The sequence below is a fragment of the Bufo gargarizans genome, chromosome 6, assembly GCF_014858855.1.
Source record: "Bufo gargarizans isolate SCDJY-AF-19 chromosome 6, ASM1485885v1, whole genome shotgun sequence".
In the NCBI taxonomy this organism is placed as follows: domain Eukaryota; kingdom Metazoa; phylum Chordata; class Amphibia; order Anura; family Bufonidae; genus Bufo; species Bufo gargarizans.
In genome coordinates, this window is record NC_058085.1 from 266,887,414 (window position 1) to 266,907,956 (window position 20,543).

At 45.2% G+C, this 20,543-nt stretch overlaps 1 protein-coding gene across 4 annotated transcripts in view; it reads right to left on the bottom strand.

Annotated features, from left to right (window-relative positions):
• UCKL1 (uridine-cytidine kinase 1 like 1) overlaps positions 1-20,543 on the bottom strand; it is a 69,249-nt gene that overhangs the window by 33,709 nt on the left and 14,997 nt on the right. The window contains exon 1 of one of the 4 annotated variants that reach the window (XM_044296827.1): positions 1,525-1,694. The exons of 2 other annotated variants lie outside the window; for them this stretch is intronic. In XM_044296827.1, coding sequence (XP_044152762.1) covers positions 1,525-1,577 — 53 coding nt within the window. In that variant the 5' untranslated portion in view covers positions 1,578-1,694. Of the gene's footprint in view, positions 1-1,524; positions 1,695-20,543 lie in introns of those variants that run through there. One more of the 4 variants, XM_044296826.1, reaches the window with a different exon arrangement.

The window sequence follows — 20,543 nt, forward strand, 5'->3', positions numbered from 1 at the left end:
TATTCTGTGCTGCACTGTGGTATTGGTTCTGCTGAGGCAGTATTCTGTGCTGCACTGTGGTATTGGTTCTGCTGGAGCAGTATTTTGTGCTGCACTGTGGTATCTGGTTCCGCTGAGGCAGTATTCTGTGCTGCACTGTGGTATTTGGTTCCGCTGAGGCAGTATTCTGTGCTGCACTGTGGTATTTGGTTCTGCTAGAGCAGTATTGCACTGTGGTATCTGGTTCTGCTATGGCGGTATTCTGTGCTGCACTGTGGTATTGGTTCTGTTGAGGCGGTATTCTGTGCTACACTGTGGTATCTGGTTCTGCTGAGGCGGTATTCTGTGCTGCACTGTGGTATTGGTTCTGCTGAGGCGGTATTCTGTGCTGCACTGTGGTATTGGTGCTGCTGAGGCAGTATTCTGTGCTGCACTGAGGTATTGGATCTGCTGAGGCGGTATTCTGTGCTGCACGGTGGTATTGGTTCTGCTGAGGCAGTATTCTGTGCTGCACTGTGGTATTGGTTCTGCTGAGGCGGTATTCTGTGCTGCACTGTGGTAGTGGTTCTACTGAGGCAGTATTCTATGCTGCACTGTGGTATTGGTTCTGCTGGGGCAGTATTCTGTGCTGCACTGTGGTATTGGTTCTGCTGGGGCAGTATTCTGTGCTGCACTGTGGTATTGGTTCTGCTGGGGCAGTATTCTGTGCTGTACTGTGGTATTGGTTCTGCTGGGGCAGTATTCTGTGCTGCACTGTGGTATTGGTTCTGCTGGGGTGGCATTTTGTGCTGTACTGTGGTATTGGTTCTGCTGGGGCAGTATTCTATGCTGCACTGTGGTATTGGTTCTGCTGGGGTGGCATTTTGTGCTTTACTGTGGTATTGGTTCTGCTGGGGCAGTATTCTATGCTGCACTGTGGTATTGGTTCTGCTGGGGTGGCATTTTGTGCTGTACTGTGGTATTTGGTTCTTCCAGGGTGGTACTGCTGACCCCGCCTACTTAGTGTTGGCTCCGCCTACTACATGTGGCCACTTTTATTTTTTCCAGGAGTTTCCATTCCACCCCTGACTTTCCCCAAGACCCCCGAGCCGAGACCACCTCCTTAATTGCACAGCATTTCTAGTACCCCTGACCAGACCAGTCAACTGCCACAATCTAAAAATGGCACCATATATGAACCCTGACCACCGCCACCTGCAGGATGTAATAGAAAGTGCAAAAAACAAAAAAACACATGGGTGGGGGCAATAAATACACTGCAAAAATGTCTGAAGGATCACAGCACAGAAACTGAGTAAGGCTCTGTGGTACCAATGACTTTGAGACTCCTTGTTGTGGAACTACAAGTCTCATCATTCCACCTTGCTGACAGGACCTGCTGGGATGTGTAGTTCCACCAGCGCCGCCTGTAGAGATACAGTGACACAGCAGCAGCTCCCCGCATCCCGCATCGTCTACTTCTCCGTTACTGTAGTAATATTCCCAACCAATGTAACCTATCTCCATGGTAACTCTTTCTCCTCCCTCTCCCAGTCCCCCTCTCACCTTTCATTGCCCCCATCCTCCTTCCCAGAACGGGCTCTCTCAGGCTCCGCCATCGCAGAGGACTGTCACAAGCAGGAGCAACGGATGTTGTCGGGAATTGTAGTTCAAAGCAAACGCTTAATCGGACGTAAAGCTTTGGACGGGACTACATATCCCGGCAGCCCCCGCCGCAGTAAGAGAGGCTAAAACGAGGCTGCAGCAGTCTGGTTGCCTAGGGAACCAAATACAAGCAGATCATCCCTATTAGCAATACAGAAATAGAGTGGCGGCCAAACCTAGTCCTTTGCCACATTCTATGTTAGCCCAGACAGCCATCTTTACAGGGAGATTAGACATCACTTCAGTAACCAATAAGATGTCAGAACTGATACAAACATGGCTGATATAGCTAAACATGACCTGATATATACATGGCTGCTGTATGTTTATAACAGGTCATGTTAGATGCAGCAGACATGTTTAGGTTAGATACAGCAGCCATGTATATATCAGGTCACGTTAGATACAGCAGCCATGTATATATCAGGTCACGTTAGATACAGCAGCCATGTATATATCAGGTCACGTTAGATACAGCAGCCATGTAAATCTCAGGTCACGTTAGATACAGCAGCCATGTATATATCAGGTCACGTTAGATACAGCAGCCATGTATATATCAGGTCACGTTAGATACAGCAGCCATGTATATATCAGGTCATGTTAGATAGAGCAGCCATGTAAATCTCAGGTCACATTAGATACAGCAGCCATGTATATATCAGGTCATGTTAGATACAGCAGCCATGTATATATCAGGTCATGTTAGATAGAGCAGCCATGTATATATCAGGTCACGATAGATAGAGCAGCCATGTAAATCTCAGGTCACATTAGATACAGCAGCCATGTATATATCAGGTCATGTTAGATACAGCAGCCATGTATATATCAGGTCATGTTAGATACAGCAGCCATGTATATATCAGGTCACGTTAGATACAGCAGCCATGTATATATCAGGTCACATTAGATACAGCAGCCATGTATATATCAGGTCATGTTAGATACAGCAGCCATGTATATATCAGGTCACGTTAGATACAGAAGCCATGTATATATCAGGTCACGTTAGATACAGCAGCCATGTATATATCAGGTCACGATAGATACAGCAGCCATGTATATATCAGGTCATGTTAGATAGAGCAGCCATGTAAATCTCAGGTCACATTAGATACAGCAGCCATGTATATATCAGGTCATGTTAGATACAGCAGCCATGTATATATCAGGTCATGTTAGATACAGCAGCCATGTATATATCAGGTCATGTTAGATAGAGCAGCCATGTAAATCTCAGGTCACGTTAGATACAGCAGCCATGTATATATCAGGTCACATTAGATACAGCAGCCATGTATATATCAGGTCACGTTAGATACAGCAGCCATGTATATATCAGGTCACGTTAGATACAGCAGCCATGTATATATCAGGTCACGATAGATACAGCAGCCATGTATATATCAGGTCATGTTAGATAGAGCAGCCATGTAAATCTCAGGTCACATTAGATACAGCAGCCATGTATATATCAGGTCATGTTAGATACAGCAGCCATGTATATATCAGGTCATGTTAGATACAGCAGCCATGTATATATCAGGTCATGTTAGATAGAGCAGCCATGTAAATCTCAGGTCACGTTAGATACAGCAGCCATGTATTCAGAATGCTATTATTTTCCCTTATAACCATGTTATAAGGGAAAATAATACAATCTACAGAACATCAATCCCAAACCCGAACTTCTGTGAAGAAGTCTGGGTTTGGGTCTGGGTGCCAAACATGCCGATTTTTCTCACACGCGTGCAAAACGCATTACAATGTTTTGCACCCGCGTGGAAAAAACGCAAACATGGAACGCAATCGCAGTGAAAACTGACTTGTTTTAGTGTCAAAATCGCACCATGTTCCCTGAACGCATCCAGCCCCAATCCGCAACGCCCGTGTGAAAGGGGCCTAAGGCTACTTTCACACTAGCGGCAGTGTGATCCGGTGATTTGTATGTGACTGAAAGCATTTGTGAGACGGATCCGTCTTTTATTTATTTTCACATTTTTACCGGTCTGCGATTGCGCAGGCCAGAAGGACGAATCCGGCATTCCGGTATTTTGAATGCCGGATCCGGCACTAATACATTCCTATGGGGAAAAATGCCGGGTTCGGCATTCAGGCAAGTCTTCAGTTTTTTTCGCCGGAGATAAAACCGTAGCATGCTACGGTTTTCTCTTTTGCCTGATCAGTCAAAACTACTGAACTGAAGACATCCTGATGCAAACTGAACGGATTGCTCTCCATTCAGAATGCATGGGGATATAACTGATCAGTTCTTTTCTGGTATTGAGCCCCTAGGACAGAACTCAGCGCCGGAAAAGAAAAACGCTAGTGTGAAAGTACCCTAAGAAAATTTCAGGAAAGACCAACTAGAGCAGCTGAACTTTATTTGGGGTTTTTCAGAGGCCCTGTAAATGATGGCAGGTGTATGCTGACTCCTATGTAACATGATTTTGAATGTGATTGCTTAATTCTGAACACAGCTACATCCACAGTTATAAGTTATGCAACCACATTATTTTAGTTTTTTTGTTTTCTTCCCTCCACCTAAAAGATTTCAGTTTTTCAATTGAGTGGTACAGTTTATAGGTCACATTAAAGGTGGAAAAAGTTCTGAAATGATTTATCTTTGCCTCATTTTTTTTTACATCACAGAAACCTGACATTTTAACAGGGGTGTGTAGACTTTTTATATCCACTCTATACATAGCTGCTGTATCTAACATGATCTGATATACAGGTCCTTCTCAAAAAATTAGCATATTGTGATAAAGTTCATTATTTTCTGTAATGTACTGATAAACATTAGACTTTCATATATTTTAGATTCATTACACACCAACTGAAGTAGTTCAAGCCTTTTATTGTTCTAATATTGATGATTTTGGCATACAGCTCATGAAAACCCAAATTTCCTATCTCAAAAAATTAGCATATTTCATCCGACCAATAAAAGAAAAGTGTTTTTAATACAAAAAAAGTCAACCTTCAAATAATTATGTTCAGTTATGCACTCAATACTTGGTCGGGAATCCTTTTGCAGAAATGACTGCTTCAATGCGGCGTGGCATGGAGGCAATCAGCCTGTGGCACTGCTGAGGTGTTATGGAGGCCCAGGAGGCTTCGATAGCGACCTTAACCCCTTAAGGACATAGGGCGTACCGGTACGCCCTATTTCCCGAGTCCTTAAGGACCAAGGGCGTACCGGTACGTCCTAACTTAAAATCTTAATTCCGGCGCCGCTGGGGTTAATCGGAACGGGATTTCGGCTGAAATCATTCAGCCGGCATCCCGTAACAACGCAGGGGGGGGTCATTTGACCCCCCCGTATCGGCGATCGCAGAAAACCGCAGGTCAATTCAGACCTGCGGTTTGCTGCGCTTTTTGCCGTTTCTGATCCCCGCGGTCCCTGACCGCGGGGATCAGAAACTTCAGAGTGCCCGAAATCAATATTGTTAACCCCCCCCCTGCACCCCTGCACGATTTGATGGCGGCGGGTGGTGCAGGGGGGGTGTCGCATGCAGTGGGGGCGTTGCGGGAGGCGGGCGGTGCGGCAGGCGGGATCGCGATCCCCCGCCCGCCTCCCATTGCATAATCGTTGGTGTACAGTGGGTATACCAGGGTGCCAGCACATTGCTGGCACCCTGGTATAAACGGCTGACATCGTTGATGCGATGTCAGCCGTTTAACCCTTTCCATACAGCGGTCCGTACGGACCGCTGTATGGAAAAGGTTAACAGTAAGAGGGAGCTCCCTCCCTCTCCGATCGGGGGGCTGCTGTGCCTTTGCAGCCCCCCGATGGGAGAAGGAGAGAGCCCCCAGACAGCCCCCCCAGAACCCCGTCCTTACCCTTCCCCGTCTGCGAAGTTCTGACCATAACTGAGCAGACGGGGAAGGTTCCCATGGCAACAGGACGCCTGATCAGGCGTCCTGCTGTCCATGGTGCTGAACAGATCTGTGCTGAAAGCATAGACCTGTTCAGTGTAAGTAAAATACAGTGCAGAAACCAATATAGGTTCTGTTCTGTATTTTACAGACATCAGACCCACTGGATCTTCAAGAACCAAGTGGGTCTGGGTCAAAAAAATCAAATAAAAAGTGAAAAAAGTTAAGATAAAAAAAAAAAACATTTATCACTGAATAAAAATTAAAAAAATAAAATACACTACACATATTAGGTATCGCCGCGTCCGTAACGACCTGATCTATAAAATGGTCATGTTACTTTCCCCGCACAGTGAACGCCATAAAAATAAAAAAATAAAAACTATGAGAAAATTGAAATTTTGCCCACCTTACTTCCCAAAAAAGGTAATAAAAGTGATCAAAAAAGTCGCATGTACGCCAAAATAGTACCAATCAAACCGTCATCTCATCCCGCAAAAAATGAGACCCTACTCAAGATAATCGCCCAAAAACTGAAAAAACTATGGCTCTTAGACTATGGAAACACTAAAACATGATTTTTTTTGGTTTCAAAAATAAAATCATTGTGTAAAATGTACATAAATAAAAATAAAGTATACATATTAGGTATCGCCGCGTCCGTATCGACCGGCTCTATATAAATATCACATGACCTAACCCCTCAGGTGACCACCGTAAAAAAAAAAAAAAAAAAACTGTAAAAAAAGCAATTTTTTGCCATCTTACGTCACAAAAAGTGTAATAGCAAGCGATCAAAAAGTCATATGCACCCCAAAATAGTGCCAATCAAACTGTCATCTCACCCCGCAAAAAATTAGACCCTACTCAAGATAATCACCCAAAAACTGAAAAAACTATGGCTCTTAGACTATGGAGACACTAAACAATTTTTTGGTTTTCAAAATGAAGTTATTGTATAAAACTTACATAAATAAAAAAAATTGTATACATATTAGGTATCGCCGCGTCCGTGACAACCTGCTCTATAAAATTACCACGTGATCTAACCTGTCAGATGAATGTTGTAAATAACAAAAAAAAAAAACATGCCAAAAAAGCTATTTCTTGTTACCTTGCCGCACAAAAAGTGTAATATAGAGCAACCAAAAATCATATGTACCCTAAACTAGTACCAACAATACTGCCACCCTATTCCGTACTTTCTAAAATGGGGTCACTTTTTTTGGAGTTTCTACTCTAGGGGTGCATCAGGGGGGCTTCAAATGGGACATGGTGTCAAAAAACCAGTCCAGCAAAATCTGCCTTCCAAAAACCGTATGGCATTCCTTTTCTTCTGCACCCTGCCGTGTGCCCGTACAGTAGTTTAGGACCACATATGGGGTGTTTCTGTAAACTACAGAATCAGGGCCATAAATAATGAGTTTTGTTTGGCTGTTAACCCTTGCTTTGTTACAGGAAAAAAAATATTAAAATGGAAAATCTGCCAAAAAAGTGAAATTTTGAAATTGTATCTCTATTTTCCATTGAATCTTGTGCAACACCTAAAGGGTTAACAAAGTTTGTAAAATCAGTTTTGAATACCTTGAGGGGTGTAGTTTCTTAGATGGGGTCACTTTTATGGAGTTTCTACTCTAGGGGGGCATCAGGGGGGCTCCAAATGGGACATGGTGTCAAAAAACCAGTCCAGCAAAATCTGCCTTCCAAAAACCGTATGGCATTCCTTTCCTTCTGCGCCCTGCCGTGTGCCCGTACAGTAGTTTACGACCACATATGGGGTGTTTCTGTAAACTACAGAATCAGGGCCATAAATAATGAGTTTTGTTTGGCTGTTAACCCTTGCTTTGTTACTGGAAAAAAAATATTAAAATGGAAAATCTGCCCAAAAAGTGAAATTTTGAAATTGTATCTCTATTTTCCATTGAATCTTGTGCAACACCTAAAGGGTTAACAAAGTTTGTAAAATCAGTTTTGAATACCTTGAGGGGTGTAGTTTCTTAGATGGGGTCACTTTTATGGAGTTTCTACTCTAGGGGTGCATCAGGGGGGCTTCAAATGGGACATGGTGTCAAAAAAACTGTCCAGCACAATCTGGCTTCCAAAAACCATACGGCGCACCTTTCACTCTACGCCCCGCTGTGTGGCCGTACAGTAGTTTATGGCCACATATGGGGTGTTTCTGTAAACAGTAGAGTCAGGGCAATAAAGATACAGTCTTGTTTGGCTGTTAACCCTTGCTTTGTTAGTGGAAAAAATGGGTTAAAATGGAAAATTAGGCAAAAAAATGAAATTCTCAAATTTCATCCCCATTTGCCAATAACTCTTGTGCAACACCTAAAGGGTTAACGGAGTTTGTAAAATCAGTTTTGAATACCTTGAGGGGTGTAGTTTCTTAGATGGGGTCACTTTTATGGAGTTTCTACTCTAGGGGTGCATCAGGGGGCTTCAAATGGGACATGGTGTCAAAAAAACTGTCCAGCAAAATCTGGCTTCCAAAAACCATACGGCGCACCTTTCACTCTACGCCCCGCTGTGTGGCCGTACAGTAGTTTATGGCCACATATGGGGTGTTTCTGTAAACAGCAGAGTCAGGGCAATAAAGATACAGTCTTGTTTGGCTGTTAACCCTTGCTTTGTTAGTGGAAAAAATGGGTTAAAATGGAAAATTAGGCAAAAAAATGAAACTCTCAAATTTCATCCCCATTTGCCAATAACTCTTGTGCAACACCTAAAGGGTTAACGGAGTTTGTAAAATCAGTTTTGAATACCTTGAGGGGTGTAGTTTATAGAATGGGGTCATTTTTGGGCGGTTTCTATTATGTAAGCCTCGCAAAGTGACTTCAGAGCTGTAGTGGTCCCTAAAAATTGGGTTTTTGTAAATTTCTGAAAAATTTCAAGATTTGCTTCTAAACTTCTAAGCCTTGTAACATCCCCAAAAAATAAAATATCATTCCCAAAATAATTCAAACATGAAGTAGACATATGGGGAATGTTAAGTCATCACAATTTTTTGGGGTATTACTATGTATTACAGAAGTAGAGAAACTGAAACTTTGAAATTTGCTAATTTTTCCAAATTTTTGGTAAATTAGGTATTTTATTATGCAAAAAAATTAATTTTTTTGACTTTTTTTTACTAGTATCATGAAGTACAATATGTGACGAAAAAACAATCTCAGAATGGCCTGGATAAGTCAAAGCGTTTTAAAGTTATCACCACTTAAAGTGACACTGGTCAGATTTGCAAAAAATGGCCTGGTCCTTAAGATGAAAATGAGCCCGGTCCTTAAGGGGTTAAGCTCATCCAGAGTGTTGGGTCTTGCGTCTCTCAACTTTCTCTTCCCAATATCCCACAGATTCTCTATGGGGTTCAGGTCAGGAGAGTTGGCAGGCCAATTGAGCACAGTAATACCATGGTCAGTAAACCATTTACCAGTGGTTTTGGCACTGTGAGCAGGTGCCAGGTCGTGCTGAAAAATGAAATCTTCATCTCCATAAAGCTTTTCAGCAGATGGAAGCATGAAGTGCTCCAAAATCTCCTGATAGCTAGCTGCATTGACCCTGCCCTTGATAAAACACAGTGGACCAACACCAGCAGCTGACATGGCACCCCAGACCATCACTGACTGTGGGTACTTGACACTGGACTTCAGGCATTTTGGCATTTCCCTCTTCCCAGTCTTCCTCCAGACTCTGGCACCTTGATTTCCGAATGACATGCAAAATTTGCTTTCATCCTAAAAAAGTACTTTGGACCACTGAGCAACAGTCCAGTGCTGCTTCTCTGTAGCCCAGGTCAGGCGCTTCTGCCACTGTTTCTGGTTCAAAAGTGGCTTGACCTGGGGAATGCGGCACCTGTAGCCCATTTCCTGCACACGCCTGTACACGGTGGCTCTGGATGTTTCTACTCCAGACTCAGTCCACTGCTTCCGCAGGTCCCCCAAGGTCTGGAATCGGTCCTTCTCCACAATCTTCCTCAGGGTCCGGTCACCTCTTCTCGTTGTGCAGCGTTTTCTGCCACACTTTTTCCTTCCCACAGACTTCCCACTGAGGTGCCTTGATACAGCACTCTGGGAACAGCCTATTCGTTCAGAAATTTCTTTCTGTGTCTTACCCTCTTGCTTGAGGGTGTCAATGATGGCCTTCTGAACAGCAGTCAGGTCGGCAGTCTTACCCATGATTGCGGTTTTGAGTAATGAACCAGGCTGGGAGTTTTTAAAAGCCTCAGGAATCTTTTGCAGGTATTTAGAGTTAATTAGTTGATTCAGATGATTAGGTTAATAGCTCGTTTAGAGAACCTTTTCATGATATGCTAATTTTTTGAGATAGGAATTTTGGGTTTTCATGAGCTGTATGCCAAAATCATCAATATTAAAACAATAAAAGGCTTGAACTACTTCAGTTGGTGTGTAATGAATCTAAAATATATGAAAGTCTAATGTTTATCAGTACATTACAGAAAATAATGAACTTTATCACAATATGCTAATTTATTGAGAAGGACCTGTATACATGGCTGCTGTATCTAACATGATCTGATATATACATGGCTGCTGTATCTAACATGATCTGATATATACATGGCTGCTGTATCTAACGTGACCTGGTATAAACATGGCTGCCATATATAACATGATCTGATATAAACATATATTAGGCTACTTTCACACTAGCGTTCGATCGGATCCGTTCTGAACGGATCCGATCATATTAATGCAGACGGAGGCTCCGTTCAGTACGGATCCGTCTGCATTAATAACTTAGAAAAAATTCTAAGTGTGAAAGTAGCCTGAGCGGATCCATTCAGACTTTCAATGTAAAGTCAATGGGGGACGGATCCGCTTGAAGATTGAGCCATATGGTGACATCTTCAAGCGGATCCATTCCCATTGACTTACATTGTAAGTCTGAACGGATCCGCTCGCCTCCGCACGGCCAGGCGGACAGCTGAACGCTGCAAGCAGCGTTCAGCTGTCCGCCTGTCCGTGCGGAGGCGAGCGGAGCGGAGGCTGAACGCTGCCAGACCGATGCAGTCTGAGCGGATCCGCTCCATTCAGACTCTATCAGGGCTGGACGGAGGCGTTCGGGTCCGCTCGTGAGCTCCTTCAAACGGAGCTCACGAACGGACCTATGAACGCTAGTGTGAAAGTAGCCTTAGATACTGCAGCCATCTTTATATCAGGTCATTTAAGATACAGAAGCCATGTATATATCAGGTCATGTTAGATACGGCAGCCATGTTTATAATAGGTCATGTTAGATACAGCAGCCATGTTTATATCAGGTCATGTTAGTTACAGTAGCCATGTTCATATCAGCCCATGTTAGATACAGCAGACAGAGATATATAATTAGGTTATGTTACATAGAGATTGCCTTGCAGTTCGCCCGGTGGTCGTTTTGTGGCGACCTTTGCTCGTTTGCGATTCGCCGAACATATGGCGATGTGGCGAAACCAACCTTACCACTGGGTTTTGGAGGGGCCTGGTTGCCAGCCTCTTGCCACAGGATTATGGCCCATACTAACTTTAAAGGAGAAGACAGACCGGCCGCACAGCTTAAATCTGTGGAACTGTTTTGGGCAGGAAAGCCATGCTTGCGGCCGGCCAAATGTGACTTCCATGGAATTCGGGAACCCCTACTCGGATCTGGGTGATTTTTGGATATAGAATTAACTAATTATTCACAGTAGCGTTTACGTACTAACTCAATGTGTATCTTTTTACTGCCTAAATAAAGTACGCTAAAATTGTTTTTATTAAATTAATTATTAAAATTATCTGCAACAAAGTTAGGCTTGGTAGGGTGAGAGGGGATATCTCAGACTGATGATGCTGATCCCTACAATCATCCCTACCACTAGAACTCCAAAGTATAAGGAGTCAATAGTATGTAGCAAGTTCCTCTACCAGCCTGGGGCAAAATAATAACATCCATACATAGGTACCTGATTGAAACAGTGAGTAATGTGACAGGTCTCCTAAGAGAGAGACACTGCACACCACACAATGTCAGGTAACACTACTAGGATAGTCCAATCCCCAGCCGGTGATAAAACATAGGAACAAGCCACTAGGCTCCTCCAGTCAGCAAGTCAGTCTGTAGCTGTTTCAACAGAAATAATTTGCTCGACGCGTTTCTCTTGTCCAACTTGTTTGTTGGTTCATCAGGAGCAAGTTACTAAAACCACTGTTGTCACTGTATGTCACCCTCTCACACCGGGTGCATCACAGAGCAACAGGGAGTTTTAGAAAATATCTGACTACATATAAGCTACATGCAGTTGGTATCGTGCACGTAGCTCTGTTTTGAACACCAAGCTCACTGTCACCGTTTAGATATTATCCCCTTACACTGGGGATGACGGTTGACATAGAACTCAGGAGCATTTTACGTTTTCACATGAGGTATGCTGAACGCCACTGATGACGTGCGTGTAGCAGAGAGCCTTCGGCAATGTGGCCGTACCCCGCTCGTAGCGCGGACTTGTTTAAATGGAGGAAACACCTCCCATCTATGAGGCCACCTCACCAGATGCCCAATCCGGAGCAGGACACGTCACCCGACTGCGCATCATTTCTCCCGTCGCAACCGGATGACGCGCATTCCATCCTGTCATCACTAGAGGACTAAGAAAGCTATCGCTCCACCCACCCATAAACGTCATCCATAGGGGAGGGGGAGAGACCGATGTCGGATGCCTTCTCCCTTTACTGCATCCATTATTGTAGTAAGAGGGAGGAAATATATCAAATCTGTAACGATTGCTAGAATTTCACATGTTTAGAGGGCATTGCTAATAGCAAGATGCATAGCCAGCAAGATGAACACTTCCAGTATTATAGTTATTAAAGGAGGATGATCACATACCTCCCATACTAAGTTACAATGAAGTGACAATATTGATGGAAAAGAAATGTACAGGAATAAACACCAGAAATATCCAATTTAGTACATCCAGTATGTATATAGGATATGACGGATCCCAAGGAGGCCAGCATATCACTACTCCACAAATGTCATATCATAAAAATGATTTCATGGCATAATGGAGAGTGATGTCAGCAAATAGAGGTCATTCAATAAAACAGGCAAAAGAAATCGTATCATTCAGGCCATTGGGTTTCACAGTGTTAAAGGGGTTGTCCAGGTTCAGAGCTAAACCTGGACATCCCTCCATTTTCACCCCGGCAGCCCCCCTGACATGAGCATCGGAGCAGTTCATGCTCCGATGCTCTCCTTTGCCCTGCGCTAAATCGCGCAGGGCAAAGGCATTTTTCTGAGTTCCGGTGACGTACCGGGGCTCTCTATGGGGCTGACAGGAACCCCGGTGACGTCACCGGCACTGATGGGCGGGATTTGGCTCTGCCCTAGCCAGTAAAACGGCTAGGGCAGAGCTAAAGCCCGCCCCTCAGAGCCGGTGACGTCACCGAACACACTGCTGGGCGGAAGTTACCGCCCGGCAGTGTGTTATTGTAAGCACAAGAGCCTGTGCCCTGCGCGATCTAGCGCAGGGCACTGGAGCGCATCGGAGCATGAGATGCTCCGATGCCAGGCTCAGGAGGGCTGCCGGGGTGAAAATAAGGGTATGTCCGGGTTCAGCTCTGAACCCGGACAACCCCTTTAAGAGTGAATGTCCACTGTGCCTCTTTCTTAAGCAGCAACGTGTCGATGTCACCTCCCCTGGGTGGTGGCCTAACATGTTCTATATCTTGGAATTTAAAACAGTCCAAATTGCCAGGGTTGCAAGTGGCCACATGTTGTGCCACCGGGGTATCTCCAGAATTTTTAATTTTTAGGAGATGCTCACCAACACGCCTCCTAAATTCACGTTTCGTTTTGCCTGTATATTGAATACCACAGATACAAGTGGCCAAGTACACCACTCCAACTGTTCTACAATTAATGAAGGACTTGATAGAATATTCGTGTCCTGTAATGGAGCTCTTAAATTTAGTACTTTTCAAGATAGCTCTGCAAGCAACGCAGTTACCACACTGATAGGTGCCAATGGGTCTGTTGGTTCCCAGCCACGTGGCATCCCTGGGGGGTAACGAAGGCACTGTGAACCAATTTATCCCTGATATTGCCCCCTCGTCTATATGTGATCATGGGGCTACTGCCTACCAAATGACCAACATCCGGATCAGTTTTCAAAATGTCCCAATTTTCAGTGAGTAGCCTGCGTACTAAATTTAAGAGCTCCATTACAGGACACGAATATTCTATCAAGTCCTTCATTAATTGTAGAACAGTTGGAGTGGTGTACTTGGCCACTTGTATCTGTGGTATTCAATATACAGGCAAAACGAAACGTGAATTTAGGAGGCGTGTTGGTGAGCATCTCCTAAAAATTAAAAATTCTGGAGATACCCCGGTGGCACAACATGTGGCCACTTGCCACCCTGGCAATTTGGACTGTTTTAAATTCCAAGATATAGAACATGTTAGGCCACCACCCAGGGGAGGTGACATCGACACGCTGCTGCTTAAGAAAGAGGCACAGTGGACATTCACTCTTAACACTGTGAAACCCAATGGCCTGAATGATACGATTTCTTTTGCCTGTTTTATTGAATGACCTCTATTTGCTGACATCACTCTCCATTATGCCATGAAATCATTTTTATGATATGACATTTGTGGAGTAGTGATATGCTGGCCTCCTTGGGATCCGTCATATCCTATATAGATACTGGATGTACTAAATTGGATATTTCTGGTGTTTATTCCTGTACATTTCTTTTCCATCAATATTGTCACTTCATTGTAACTTAGTATGGGAGGTATGTGATCATCCTCCTTTAATAACTATAATACTGGAAGTGTTCATCTTGCTGGCTATGCATCTTGCTATTAGCAATGCCCTCTAAACATGTGAAATTCTAGCAATCGTTACAGATTTGATATATTTCCTCCCTCTTACTACAATAATGGATGCAGTAAAGGGAGAAGGCATCCGACATCGGTCTCTCCCCCTCCCCTATGGATGACGTTTATGGGTGGGTGGAGCGATAGCTTTCTTAGTCCTCTAGTGATGACAGGATGGAATGCGCGTCATCCGGTTGCGACGGGAGAAATGATGCGCAGTCGGGTAACGTGTCCTGCTCCGGATTGGGCATCTGGTGAGGTGGCCTCATAGATGGGAGGTGTTTCCTCCATTTAAACAAGTCCGCGCTACGCGCAGGGTACGGCCACATTGCCGAAGGCTCTCTGCTGCACGCACGTCATCAGTGGCGTTCAGCATACCTCATGTGAAAACGTAAAATGCTCCTGAGTTCTATGTCAACCGTCATCCCCAGTGTAAGGGGATAATATCTAAACGGTGACAGTGAGCTTGGTGTTCAAAACAGAGCCACGTGCACGATACCAACTGCATGTAGCTTATATGTAGTCAGATATTTTCTAAAACTCCCTGTTGCTCTGTGATGCACCCGGTGTGAGAGGGTGACATACAGTGACAACAGTGGTTTTAGTAACTTGCTCCTGATGAACCAACAAACAAGTTGGACAAGAGAAACGCGTCGAGCAAATTATTTCTGTTGAAACAGCTACAGACTGACTTGCTGACTGGAGGAGCCTAGTGGCTTGTTCCTATGTTTTATCACCGGCTGGGGATTGGACTATCCTAGTAGTGTTACCTGACATTGTGTGGTGTGCAGTGTCTCTCTCTTAGGAGACCTGTCACATTACTCACTGTTTCAATCAGGTACCTATGTATGGATGTTATTATTTTGCCCCAGGCTGGTAGAGGAACATGCTACATACTATTGACTCCTTATACTTTGGAGTTCTAGTGGTAGGGATGATTGTAGGGATCAGCATCATCAGTCTGAGATATCCCCTTTCACCCTACCAAGCCTAACTTTGTTGCAGATAATTTTAATAATTAATTTAATAAAAACAATTTTAGCGTACTTTATTTAGGCAGTAAAATGATTTTTGGATATGTTGTTCATCCAGATCAGAGCTATCTATGGATGTATACATTATGGGGATGTGTGGGGTTTTGAGGTGTTTTCTGTGTGTTGGGAAAGTCGGCCCAGAACCCCAACAGCAGCCGGAGTTTCAGGGAGTAGGGACAGTTGGTCCTGCTCCCCAGCAGCAGTATGTTTTGCAGGGAGAGGAGAGCATCGTCTCCATTCCCCAGCGGCAGTGTACCTTGGATGGAGAGGAGACAATCGGTCTCTCTCCCCAACCACAGGGGGACAGCACCCCTAACTCTGATGGGGCAGATGGGACCGCAGTCTCTGCACCAGGCCTACCAGGATGCTGGACGGCCGGTACAGATTCCCCACCAACCCCTCAGGAATGCCAGGAGGAGGAGGTAAGCGATCCCTCCTCTCCATAGCTGATCTGCAACAAGGTCTTGGGGGCAGGATTCCCTGGCCCCATCCCAGCGGAAGAGCTGGCATCTGGTCAGAGCACAGTTGGCCTCTGCCCTCCCCTATCCTCTTCTCCAGAGCTGGACTTCCCACAGGCTACCCCAGCGGAAGAGCTGGCATCTAGGCAGAGCGCAGTCGGCCTCTGCCCTCCCCTCTCCTCTTGTCTAGAGGCTGACTCCTCACAGGCTACCCCGGCAGAAGAGCTGGCATCTGGTCAGTGCGCAGTTGGCCTCTGCCCTCCCCTATCCTCTTCTCCAGAGCCGGACTTCCCACAGGCTACCCCAGCGGAGGAGCTGGCATCTGGGCAGAGTGCAGTCAGCCTCTGGAGAAGAGGATAGGGGGAGGGCAGAGGCCGACTCCTCACAGGCTACCCCAGCAGAAGAGCTGGCATCTGGTCAGAGCGCAGTTGGCCTCTGCCCTCCCCTATCCTCTTCTCCAAAGAAGGACTTCCCACAGGCTACCCCAGCGGAAGAGCTGGCATCTGGGCAGACCGCAGTCGGCCTCTGCCCACCAAGTACCTACAGCTCCAAGCTAGAGAACACCAATTAAGCAAAGAGTAGCAGATGCCCACTCAACAGCTGGGGACGTACAGAACAGAGCCAGGCCCCAAAATTCAACAGGTCCAGTATTTGGTTGTGGGTGGACTGCCAGACTAACTCAGGTACCGACCGGCGTGAGGTCAGGTATCTGGTTAGTTTTCCCTGGGAGGGGGAGATGTGTGATGAAACAAACCTCACCACTGGGTTTTGGAGGGGCCTGGTTGCCAGCCTCTTGCCCCAGGATTATGGCCCATACTAACTTTGAAGGAGAAGACAGACCGGCCGCACAGCTTAAATCTGTGGAACTGTTTTGGGCAGGAAAGCCATGTTTGCGGCCGGCCAAACGTGACTTCCATGGAATTCGGGAACCCCTGCTCGGATCTGGGTGATTTTTGGATATGTTGTTCACCCAGATGAGAGCTATCCATGGATGTATACATTATGGGGATGTGTGGGGTTTTGAGGTGTTTTCTGTGTGTTGGGAAAAATGTGTGTGTTCTGTCTGGTAGTGATTAAGTTATCCCATTATGCTTGGTAATTGTATTGTTGATTGCGTCTCAGACAATGCCAGTGTGTTAGTTAATTGCGTCTCAGACAATGCCAGTGTGTTAGTTAATTGCGTCAAAGACAATGCTCATTGTATTTTGTTGATTGCGTTACAGACAGAGGGAAGGGGGTTTTCTGTACAATTGCTGGGAAGGTTTCAATATTGTAAATGCATGTGATTGGCTAAAATATAAACTGTCACAGTCTTCTACAAGGGCCCCAGGGGGAGTGTCCCTTGCTAGGAGACCTGCATAAAAGGCTGAAAAATAACGCATTAAAGAGTTGCTGTTTTACATTCAACATAGAGCCTCGTCTCATGTGTGTGGGGATTGCTATACGCTGAAGATTTGCTATACTCCCCTGGCTATCACTACTAGCTCTTGTAATAGCTGTTCCTGGCTCCTGTGGTGGTTTTGGTGTAGAGCGGAGTGCTTGGAGTCCTCAGGAAGCACTGGGAGCATCCATCAACCAAGGTACCCGGTCGGGGTGCTAGGAGATCCATTACAGGCGATATTTACACATGCCATTTTTTTTGCATAGCGCCGAACCTTGACCATCAGGTGGGACAGGACAGCCAATTGAGACATTTCAGCACATGGACACACCCCCAACCCTTTAACAGAACCCGATCTGGCAGCCATTTTACATTATGTGTTTTGCCAGTGTAGGGAGAGGTTGCATTTTGGAGCAGGGACAGTTAAGGACATCAAACGCTAGCTAATAGGGCCACAAAAGTCCTTTTAAGGACTGGTATAGGTGTGATATACCTTCTTCCACAAAATCCTGATTGAGAGTTGCTATATACCTGTTATCGCCAAATACTGATTGAGGGCTGCGATAAACCTGCTTCCACAAAATCCTGATTGAGGGGTGCTATATACCTGTTTCCGCCAAATACTGATTGAGGGGTGCCATATACACCTTTTTTACCCCTCACCCACGACAGCACCACGAGAGAGGATGGATCAACCCCTAAAGACAGGAAACCTTCAGCACAAAAAGGCGGAGACTCCTCTCTGCCCTCAGTATGGTTTCCTGTCTTTGAGAGGAAGCCTGTGGTTCGTTCTCCTCTCCCTAGGCTGCCCTGTTACCTGCGGTCCGCCGTTCTTGTGCGGCACGAGCAGAGGCGCGATAGCTCAGCGTTCCTGAGCGCTGGGGGGCACGATGCTTTGGTGTTATAGCAAGCACCAATAAGCATCCGTCGGTGCAGAGGACAGAAGATCCTGCCAGGGGGAGGAGTCTTGGCTCTGCTCACATGATCCACCGCTTCCGGTTTGAGAGTGAGGCCTGAAGCGCACGGATGCACGGACGCATCACGTTCGGAGGGGGTGTGGTTAAAAAGCCACTGGAACCCGAAAATTGCTGCCGGTGTTTGTAAGACACGGAGGGCTGACAGTGTCTGGAGACAAGAGCTGCAACATGGAGGAAGAAAGAAAAGAGGCTATGGAGGACCCGGCGGCCAACCCGACCTCGGAAAAACTTAGAAAAGCAGTTTCTAAGAGGCGTCTTTGTGAATTACGCAAATGTTCTCTGGCTTCTGACTATAGCAAGAGGTTATGCCAGCAATGCATAGTTGTCTGCAAAATTTTGTAAGAGCTGAGATTAATGCTTCTTTATCCTCCAAGAAGCCTGATGGCTCCAGAGAAGCTAAATCTAAGAAAAAGGAAAAAGAGTTTAAGGCGGTTTAGTCGGGCTCAGATGAGGGGGAAGAGGTCCAGTCTTTCTGTTTGGACTCTGACGCTTCGTCCCTCTCCTCAGATTCCGATAATAATGAAATTAAGAGAGCTTTCTTTCCCGTGGAGGATGTGGATAAACTCTTGAAAGCAATCAAAGCAACCATGGGAATAGAAGACGTAAAAGAGGCTAGATCGGTACAGGATATTATGTTTGCAGACAAAACAGTCTAGGTCTTTCCCTTTGCATAAAAATTTATCAGCCTAAATTAATGAAGAATGGTGTAAACCAAACAAAAGAGTGTTTATTTAAAAAAAATGAAAGAGGAAATATCCTTTTTCAGAGGACGTAGCCGCTATCTGGAACAAAACGCCAAAGATTGACGTAGCCATATCTAAGGAAGCTAGGAAATCGGCTCTTCAATTCGAAGACATGGGGTCCTTAAAGGGTCCCTTAGATAAAAAAAAAGCTGAGGGGTTTCTGAAAGGAGCTTGGGAGGCCTCAACGTCTTCCTTCAGACCTCCCATCGCTTCAACCTGTACTGCCAGATCCCTTATTATGTGGTTGTCAGATATAGAGGAACAGAAAAAGAACAAGAGCCCTAGAGAGGACGTTTTAGCTACTATTAAAAAGGTGGTAGATTTTTTTAGCGGATGCTATTAGATTGTCCGCCCGCGCAGCAGGACTAGCTAACTCCGCTCGCAGGGCCTTATGGCAAAAAAATTGGAAGGGTGACCTACAGTCTAAGAAAAGACTATGTGCAGTGCCTTGTGAAGCTCTGGATGACCTGCTAGATAAGGCTGCTGACAAAAAGAAAAATTTCCTACACAGGGCGCCTTTTTTTCCAGGGAAAGGTCCAACCGATCCTTTCGCTCCTTCCATTCCTTTCGGAATAACAAAGAAAATACTAAGGAAGAAAAGTCTTACAAATCAAGATCCCGGAGAGAAGGAGCAAGAGGTTTTTTCTTCAACAAACAAACCAAAAGGAGATAAGAAATCTGAACAGCAATGATGCCAGGGACCATGTAGGGGGAAGGTTAAAACACTTTCTTCCTGCATGGACCATGGACCCAGATTTCCAGCAGCCCTTGGATTCTGGACACATTAAAAGAGCAATTTAAGCTGGAATTTCGTTTAAATCCTCCTTCAAGATTCGCGATTACGGAAGCAGCGCAAAAAGATGGAGGGGTGACCAGGTCAGAAGTGCAGTCATTAATAGAAAAGAAGGTCCTAGGGGCAGTCCCAAAGCATCAAGAAAGAGAGGTGTTTTATTCCTCTCTCTTTTTAGTATAAAAGCCAGATGGTTCCTACAGAACCATAATCAATTTAAAGAAATTGAACCACTTTCTCTTAGAGAAAAAGTTCAGAATGGAGACCATCAATTCAACTATAAACCTACGGTTCTGGACTGGAAGGATGCCTATCTTCATGTTCCGATCCATCAGGATTATCAGAAATATCTGAGATTTGCAGTTCAGATGGAAGGGGTATTGAAACACTGGCAGTTCCAGGCACTCCCATTTGGTTTAGCAATGGCCCCCAGAGTCTTCACCAAAGTGATAGAGGAAATGTCAGCTCACATCCGGGAAAAGGACATATTGTTTATACCTTATCTCGATGATTTCTTGATTATGGCAGAAACAGAGAAAGCTTGTGAGTTGGCAGTCTTGGAAGAATTCCGCATCTTGAAGAAGCTGGGTTGGATTCTGTAGGACAAGAAGTCAAGGCCAAGGCCTATTCAACGTCAGCAGTTCCTGGACCTAATCTTGGACTCCAGACACCAGAAGTGTTTTTTGACAGAAGAGAAGATAGCCAAACACTTCTGGTGTCTGGAGTCCAAGATTAGGTCCAGGAACTGCTGACGTTGAATAGGCCTTGGCCTTGACTTCTT